We start from the raw sequence: 9,524 nt of genomic DNA, 5'->3' as shown, positions 1-9,524 counted from the left end.
CGGGGGGGGGGGGGGGGGAGAAAAGGAAAAAAGAAAGTTTTACAGACCTACCAAGAAAAGAAATCTCAAGTATTAGTTTTCTCTCATCCTAGCGCATGAGTCAGCAACATTTTTGGGCAGAGTGCCAAAAACAGCTACAACCTCGACTTACAAGATGTTGGAGTGCCAGGGCAGACAATGGGGGAGCCATAAGGGACCCAATCCTTGTTGAGGCAGCACAGCCCCAGCCCCTTCTGTCAGCTCTGGGGTGCTGCCACGTGCTGGCACCCGTGCCAAGGGTTGCCTACCCCTGTCCGAGCCACACATCTACACTGCTACTCTCTCTCTCAAAAGAAGTCACAGAACCAAAATAAATCACAGAGTCCGCTTTGTTTTTAGCACTTTCTGACTAGCAAACAGAACATTACCTAATGCAACGTGTCCAGTAAATCAATGTTCAAAGCTTCCTGATTATTAAGCTAATTTTTGTTACAGACTTTAATATACCTTAGAAAATAATCCAGCATGTTGATGGAAGCCTATGCTTTGAGATCACAAGGGTGTAACATACAGATTCTTCTACACTGATATCATTTCCCTGTACAGAGGAAAATTGTTCCATAAAATTTCAATCAGATATCTGCCAAAGTCATATTTATAGTCATGGCTACTATCTGTTGTCAGGCCAAAAAGTATTAAAAATGTTTGTTTTTCTTCAATATATTATGGTTAATTTATCATCTAAGTGACATGTGTAGGATAACAATAGAATTGAAATACTAAAGCAAAATGCTACATTAGAAAAGGAAATTTTTGTTTTGTTTAGAAAAAACAAAAGCCACACCTGTGATCTTGATGAATGGGAAGAAAATTCATGAGAACTAGGGGAAAAAAAGAGCATTTCTGGAGTTAAAATAAACACTGAGATCAAGTGATGAAATGCTCAACAAATGTACTTATTTCTCTCCCTCAAGGAATGATTTAAGACATTGCACCAGACAGAAGGATAAAACACTGGCATCTGTTTTTCTGAACTAAACACAAAACTTGTCCATCTATCAAAGCAGCAAGGTCCTTCTCTGCTACCAAGAGGACTAACTCCTATAACATGGGTATTTTCTAGATGGCCACCTTAAAAAAAAATGTCAGAGGGGATTGTTAGTGTCCAAATAATACTGAACATCTGACTGACACCTTTGCTAGCTTTATACATCCCTTTCTGACCAAACAAGCTACTGCCGTCTAGGTTGATAGAGAACACCCCAAAAGGCTACATGAATTAGGTGTGCAAAAAGACTGAACCACCTGTGATAAGCAAACAGAAGTGAGGGTATAAAGCAACCCCCTTTTCCAGAAAGTAGAAGCAAAGACAGATAGACAGACATTAGAATGGTCCAGGATGCACAGCAGGGGTTAACTGATTTCTAAAAACCAGGGTTGCACATGCAGAGTTTCTCAGCCTTTAGAAGCAGGCTGTCTAACACAAGGCCAATGGATATACACATAGACTGAGAAACTGGGGGCATGTACCATACTGTTCCATAACATGAGATAAGGTGACACCAGCTAAAAAGGCCTCAGAGCAGGGGGGCCCTCAAGTCCCGGTTTTGGGAGAACACACCAAATTAGGAGAAGGACCGGAAAGAAAAAATTAGTATGTGTACATGTGATGAACTACATGGACATATGGCAACTACACAGAGACCAATCAGCAATAGCTACAGATGAAGAGTCATTAGGAGTCATCAGGAGGGAAGGAGACTACAAAAGCAGACTTGAGAGTAACAAAGGGTCCCATTCCCCCTTCCCTGCCCCATTCTCCTTCTCCACAAGAGGGGTTCCAAGAAGGGGCCTGGGTTCAGGGTCCCTGTCCCTAGGAGGGGTCCACAAAGCCATCACGGACAGAGGGCACACCACCAGCTCGTCTCCTCCACCCCACTGGAGGGGGGCTGTGGGCCTTGGCATCCCAGACTGCTGACATCTGACACCTAAAAAAGCCTCAGAGTGAAAACTGCATCCTGGCCAGATGTATCCTCACTCTGATGACAGCCCTAGGATTGGTATTATATAGAATTGCTTGATTGCTTGTATTGTTTCTTTTCTGTTATCGCTGCGTATCAATAAATTTGCCTATTATCAAATGGAAAGGTCATGGTCGGTCTGAGGGTGTTCCCCCTGGAACAAGGCATCTGGATCCTAAATTCAGAGCCAACTTCTTCTAATGGAGAAACATTCCCTCAACCTCTGCAGTTACTAAACCTAACATGTTAATGGTGTTCACCCTAATTCTACAGGAACAGAGATGCTATTAAACCCAATTACAGCTGTAAGCATTTCAATTATAAGAACTACCTCTAATACAAACTGAATTTTATCCGTTTGTATGGTGGAACTGGATGGATCATGTCAGAAAAATTACTTTAACGTGATGCCCATGACATGAAAGAAATTCCTTGTGACTTGGGGATATTAGCTTTGAGAATAAATAAACCAGTAAGAAACAAGAAGTGGCCTTTGGAAGATGCACCTTCGCAAAAACAGCTTCCAAGTTGATGAGATTAACTAGAAACAACCATAATGAAGGTCAAAGAAAAGTTACCAGTACTATGACAAGTTCATATTATGAACAGGTTTAAAATATGAACACATGCACAGGCATTACAGGATTGAAAACATTGTATATTCCTTTTAGTCTTTCACTAATTTCAACTTGGAAAATTACACTGCATCCAGGGATGCCATTAAAATAGGGATTTAGATAGGCAGACTCTCCTCAATAAAATAAAAAGCTTAAATTTATTGAGAATTAATTCTTCAAAAACACAGAAAACATCTCTAGTGTAGAAAATATTGTTTTACCTGAACAGCAAGAGAAGATGCATTATCAGAAAGCAAAATTTGCTCCTCTGTAGAAAGAAAATGAAAGAACATAATTACAAGAAATAATGCTAGTTTAGTTGTATATACTTAAATAATATTCTAGGTTAATTTTTTTTTTATATACAAATTTTAAACGTCAAATATTTTATCAGGGAACATAAATCCCATTAACATTATATTGTTGGACTAGAAAACTTGTGGTATGAATTTAAAATATACCAGGAATACTTCTGGAATTTCCTACCATATATTTTCACCAGTGCTGTGCAATTAAAAACCATTATCCCCCCACTTCATAGACACACACAAATGTGTGAATTTTATCCCAATTATTCCTTTCCCAATCAAAGAAAAAGAGTATCTTCACAACTCCTCCAGCTAAAAAGTAAAAGCATTCAGGAACCTATAAAACGGCTTGCAGTTAATATTGCACACTGTGTCTAGGTCTGTCACACAAAAGAAAGATGACAAGTTCGCTGCAATAAAAATTCCATGCTTAGAAGACTAGGGCTGCTACCTATTAGTCTTCATTACTTTGCAGTCTTCTGACAACTGTAGCAGGCTGCTGAGCCCCAAATGGGGGCCATAATGTGATCTGATGATATATGAAGAGCTGCTAAAGGGAGCCTGAACCATCCTAGCCTATACATTTTAACAGTTCCTTTTTACTGAGAGCCCACTTTACCACAAGACTTCAAAAATCTGCTGCCTCAGCTATTGGTGCAGTAAATCTGCCAACTGTGCCTGCAACCACATCATTTTACACTGCCTACAGCAGCCAATATAATGAGTCAATAATAAACCAAGGACCTTATAGGCCATGAATAGCTGGTTTATATTGGCAGATGGAAGCACAGCTAAAACCTCTGACCAGACAAACAGCACAAAGGAATCTCTTAACAGTTTCCTTGCAGTTAATTAGGCTACTGCATATTTAATGTGTTTTTGAAAATAAAGTCATTGTTAATTGCAAAAAACAGAAATACCCACCCTTCATTTGCTGATACAACGCAGCATTTTCAGGCCAAGGTTCTGCAGCTGTTGAAAGAAAAGGAATTCATAATTAACACAAGCCAACCAGCAATGTGCCAGCAGACGTGAACTGAACATTAATGTTACCTAAAGCAGAAACTGGAAATATAGATGCAAAATTTAACCTAACTTAATAATAGTCCATTCTCACTTGTATCCCTGTCCTGCTCGGAGGGAGTAAAACAGGAAAAGGGAAATACCTAAATCCCCCCCCCCACAAGGAAGGCTGAAACATCCTCCATACAAAGGTATGTCAAAGTGATCTTAAAAATACAAAACTAAGGCAGTAATCCCCCCTTCCTCCAACGTAGGAGAGCTCATGTATATACTCCTATCACAACACACTATCGGCTAGCTATTCTGCCCTTTCAGAAGAATAGTGATATAAAAGCTAAAAGACAAAAATATTTTCTTAAGAACAGAACAGATGTACAGAAGTACTGGCACAGCAGGCACCCTCAAAACACAGCTAAAAGAATTTGTTTTGGGTCAAAAACCTTTGCCTTTTAAATGATGGATTTTGATTCAGTGCCATATAACAAGTCAGTAAGTGCTTAGGACCTTTAGGAGGCACACACCCCAAAGACAGGATGCCAGTGCAAGTGCCTTGTACATATATTTTGGAGTCCTGGAGAATAGTCTTTACCTTTTTTTTTTGTTTTTTAAGAATGTGTCAAGGGAGTGGAAAGGGGAAACATAGGACAGAACATTTCATCTGAGGACCTGTGCTTAATCAATCAATTATGCACCATGTAAATGTATGGGATGGAACAAATTATAAATCAGTACCAATGTACTAGAGCTGGTTTTGCTTCTTAACACTATGACAACAGAATGACCAATTTCTTCGTTAAACACATTTCAGGTATTGATTTTTTATTACCAATTCAAGTTTTACTTGTTCACAAAGCTCGCTAGTTGTGAACATTAACATTCTATTCACCAAACTAAGATTTTAAATCAATCAGGTCTATAAATGACTACACGTACAGCAAAGTAGAAGCCTGCCACCAACTAAGAAAAGGTCATTCTGTGTGTCACTTTGCTGGCAGAACTCAGAACTCTAAGGAAAATACTGCATGATTCTATAATTAACATTCTTTTCTCCTACTTCTGAAGTATTAACTTTAGATTTTATGGAAGTAGGACAGGACTATAAAGCTTGGAATATGGTACACACAGTTTTACAAAGGTCACCACTACCCTTAACATGCACACACAAAATCTACTGGAGCTATACCAATATGGGCATGAGAAAGCAACTAATTACATCCAAGTGTCATGAAAAAATGTTTTGTTTTACTATAGCATTTACTTTTTTTATACCCATCCATTAAAGTTTGTGCCCTGGAGTAAAAATTCTTGTGATAGATTACTTTTAGCTATTAAGTTTGTGGCATCAGGTACACTACACTGTCTTTGTTTTATTTAACAAAATTAGTGTTAGTCTATCTAAATTACATGGCAAGAGTTGATGGAAATGAGAAAATTAAGTACGTTACTACTATATGCAGTAAACCAAGTACTGCTTGCATTGTTATAAGAGTTAGAAGGTTGCAGCTACCTTTGAAAACTGGCAATACCTCAACTATCTATCATGAGAAATACCGCCAAAATATTGGCAGAGCTCCCCTCTGAACTCCCACCTCAGGTCACCCCAGCTGTGTGTAGGAACCTGATCAGCCAGGCTGAGAAGGCAAAGGCAGCTAAGCATGATGCTAGCCACATCTCTCCCTTGCATACCACTAGCATACCGTAGCCATATTAGCCCACAGGACCACATGTTTTCTCACTAAGAAGGTAGTAAAGCACTGACACAAGTTACCCAGAGAGGTTGTAGAATCTCCATCCTTGGAGGCTTTTAAGACCATGCTAGACAAAGCCTTGGCTACAACGATGTTGAGGATGGTCCTGCTTTGAGCAGGGAGTTGGACTATATGAATTTCTGAAGTCCCTTTCAACCCTAACTTTCTACTGTTTTTACCTTTTCCAATTGGCAAAATAAGGGTCATCCTGAATCACATTTGTGCCAGCAGAATGCTGTATGGTATGCTGTATGGCAGCAGTGTAATGATCATTTGAGTTTGTGATTTGGGCCCATTTCTAAATCCCCAAACTTTACCTGAATATCTGTAGCTTGGAATCATCAGATTCAAGCTGAAATAGAAATAGCCCGCCAAGTCTGGAGGTAGCTGAAATACTGTATTTTATAGCATACAATACACCCCAAGATATGATGTATATACCACCTTGTTTCTGAAAGGCAGAATGAAGGGTGGGGGGGAATTTCCAGAGTTATGGCTGCATAGAGAAGGGACAGAGTCTAACCTTCAGGTGACTCACCTTTCTTTTTCCACTTAACTAAAGCTGACACCTTAGCTGCTAAAGACTGGTCTTCATGGTAAAGCTAAAAACTTTCCAGGTCTGGGAAACAGAAGGAGACAAATCAGGAGCAGCTAGCAAAGAGCAAAACTGGCTTTAGAAGGGCTTGATTAGTGGACATCAAGCCAATTAAAAAAGAGATACTATAATTTACACCTATGGAGTGAAGAATAATAAGTAGTAAAGCATTGGAACAGGCTACCCAGAGAGGTTGTGGAATCTCCTTCTTTGGAGGTTTTTAAGACCCATCTAAACAAAGCCTCAGCCAGGATGGGATAGTTGAGGATGATCCTGCTTTGAGCAGGGGGTTGGACTAGATAACCTCTGGAGGTCCCTTCTAACTTCAGTTTTCTATGATTCTAGGACTAGGACAATTGACTCCCTCAGCCACCTGAATAGCAACACCAGAGCTGCTATACTGCAGAGCAAAAATCCAAGCAGAGTGCTTCTATTCCAAGCAGAAAGTCATCTTCCCTGCTTAATACATGCACCACAGTTTTGGGGAGAAGAAAGGTAAGTGATTGATGCAAGAAAATAGTGTTGAGAAAATAAAATTAAGTTAGTAGCTTCTATCATTTGTGGTTGAAGTTAAGTATTGCAGTGTATTCAGACATTAACTTCATGCTAAGGTCCAACTGAGTTTACACCCTGTACAGTTCTGCATCCAAATGCCAGCATCTTTGCACATCTAAGGGAGACTTAATGATACTCCATCACTGAAGGTATAGGTTTGCCCACAGAGTGTGGCAACTGGTGAAGGTAACATTTTTCTATCACCTATCTTATGCAATGACTGATGGTGCTGTTCAGAAGTCTAAATTATAGACTTCGATATAATGCTGTAAATATAAAGGGTTGTCATCTTAAGACCAGATACCAGACACTGAACTTCACCATATGTATAGGCAACCCTGCTTAACGTTGTTTCACTTAGCGCTGCTTCGCTATGGCACTCATTTTAAATTGATACCCGATTTCACTTAGCACTCAGCAAGCTTCGTTATAATGCTCACAGTTGCCAAGCTGGGTCATTAAAAACACTTGCGGTCACCATCTTGGATCGTCAAATACTTTCCGTTTCACTTAACACTCAGTTTTTCACAAACCAATTAAGAGTGCTAAGGGGGTTGCCTGTATAGTCCCTTGCCCTAAACTATAAGCAATGTAAAACAACACAGCATAACTTGTCAGAGGAAAGTGCAACAATTGTCTTAGGCTACCTTACTACTCACTGACCATTAACAATACAGCTCCAATCTTAGATTAGACACAGCAAGGGCTATCCAACTGGGTTGCATGCATGGGTTAACATGCAGCCCTTAAGCTCCCATCCAACTGGTTCTGTCCCCACCACTCAGTCACCTAAGCTGCCAGAAGTAACAAGGCTCCTATTCCCTTCTCCAGTGTCTGCCTCCTGCCTCCACTCCTTGGGGTGGGGCAGGGTGGAGACAGGCAGCAGAAGGGTGCTGCATATGCAGAAAGGGAAAATCCAGGCTGCCCAAGTCACAAAAAGAACCAAGTACTGAGAGTAAGTCTAGGCAGCCCAAGTGGCAGGGGAGATCCTAGGGGTTCAGAAGTTAGACAGCACCAAGATACAGCACAGGCAGTAATGACAATCCAGCCTTAGGAAGTTTGCCATATACCTCAAACTTGATCTACAGTAACTACTCCCCGAAAAAGACAATAATACCATAATTCAGTACCCAAATCTCAGCATCCACTAAAGAAAGGATGTAGACAAATTGGAGAGTCCAGTGAAGGACAACAAAAATGGTTAGAAGGCTGGGGCACATGACTTCTGAGGAGAGGCTGAGGGAAAAGGGCTTATTTAGTCTGGAGAAGAGAGTGCTGAAGAAGGATTTAATAGCAGCCTTCAACTACCTGAAAGGGGGTTCAAAAGAGGATGGAGCTAGACTGTTCTCAGTGGTGGCAGATGACAGAACCAGGAGCAGTGGCCTCAAGTTGCAGCAAGGGAAGTTGAAGTTAGATAGTAGGACAGAGGCGGGCAATTATTTCGGCTGGAGGGCTGCTTAATGCATTTTTTGCAATCTGTCAAGGGCTGCAAGTAGCCCCATCCCTTGACAGTCGCCCCGTCCCCTGGTTGTGATCTTGGGACCAGAATTCCCACCCCCTAACCCTGACCTTTTCTACCAGAAGTCCCTCTCCTTCCCCCACAAATATTCCTTTAGGGAAAGGCATTTGCCATCTTGCAACCAAAAAACCCCCCAAATTATATACTGAAAATCAAACATCAACAATAATATATTTTAATTTTATTTAAAAAAATATTTTTGTCCTAACTTGTGTGTTTTTGTGGTGTATATACAGGTGATTGCATAATAGCTCAAAATGAAATCTTACTCTTGTATACTGTAGGGGAACGTGGAGGGGTTTGGGGTACAGATGTGGGGGTGGTAGGATGTGGATTTGTGGGGATGTGTGTGGATGGGTTGGTATGGGGTTGCTGGGGTGTGTGGTGGGGTGTGTGCACATAGCAGTGAGTGGGGCTCCCTCCAGAGGACAGTGTTTGTGGGGTACATGATTGTGTCGGGGGGGTAGGGTGTGGCTGTGGGGTTTGCAGGGGAGAGTTTGTGGGATCTGCATGGGAGGTATGGTGGAGTATGCATAGGACCTCCGTGCGCACCCCCCTGAACCAGTCAGCACTCACCCTGCAACAGCCTGGAGCCCGTGCGCCCTCCCACTGCCAGCAGTGCACAACCCCAGTGCACCCCGCATCTGCTTCGGACTCGCCCTCACCGGAGCAGATCACTCAGAACCTGTGCGCAGCCCCAATCCAGCCCACCCCCATACCACCCAGCAGTGGCACATCATGCCACCCCCTGGGTGTGCAGTCAGCTGGGGGTAGCTCTGCAACTGGAGTGCCTTTCTAGGCAGCCCAGGTGGCGGCAGCTCCTTCCAGCTGCCACTGGCTCCAGCCCCATGGTACCAACGGGGACCCGCGCTGTACAGCCCCAACCTTGCATGCCCTACTCCTGCTCCAGGCTCACCCACCCAGGCTCAGCAGCAGCAGTGCAAGACTGAAGCTGCTGCTCAGCGCAGAGGGAAAGCAGCCCCTCCTCCCTCTCCCCCTCCCGCTGCCAGCAGTTCCCTGCTACAGCTGCCAGAACCTGTGCAGGCCTGCCCCAAGTCTGCTCTGCACAGCCACCAGTACCCCGTGGGACAGCCTGGAGGCATCAGTGAAGGCAGCGGAGATGCAGGGCAGTCCTATGCGGTGTGGGTTCCAGGAAGCT

The 9,524-nt window shown here is 42.5% G+C and overlaps 1 protein-coding gene across 5 annotated transcripts in view; it reads right to left on the bottom strand.

Moving 5' to 3' along the window:
- Positions 1-9,524, bottom strand: part of MTX2 (metaxin 2) — a 54,966-nt gene that overhangs the window by 34,182 nt on the left and 11,260 nt on the right. For all 5 annotated transcript variants that reach the window (XM_025200525.1, XM_025200526.1, XM_025200527.1 and 2 more), the window contains 2 exons: positions 3,850-3,897; positions 2,839-2,885 (listed from right to left, as the gene is read on the bottom strand). In XM_025200525.1, the coding sequence (XP_025056310.1) occupies positions 2,839-2,885; positions 3,850-3,897 (95 nt within the window). The remainder of the gene's footprint in view (positions 1-2,838; positions 2,886-3,849; positions 3,898-9,524) is intronic.

The sequence above is a fragment of the Alligator sinensis genome, unplaced genomic scaffold (genome assembly GCF_000455745.1).
Source record: "Alligator sinensis unplaced genomic scaffold, ASM45574v1 scaffold321_1, whole genome shotgun sequence".
Classification (NCBI taxonomy): Eukaryota; Metazoa; Chordata; order Crocodylia; family Alligatoridae; genus Alligator; species Alligator sinensis.
Note: the sequence above shows the minus strand (reverse complement) of the source record. Positions and strands in the feature narration are given on the sequence as shown.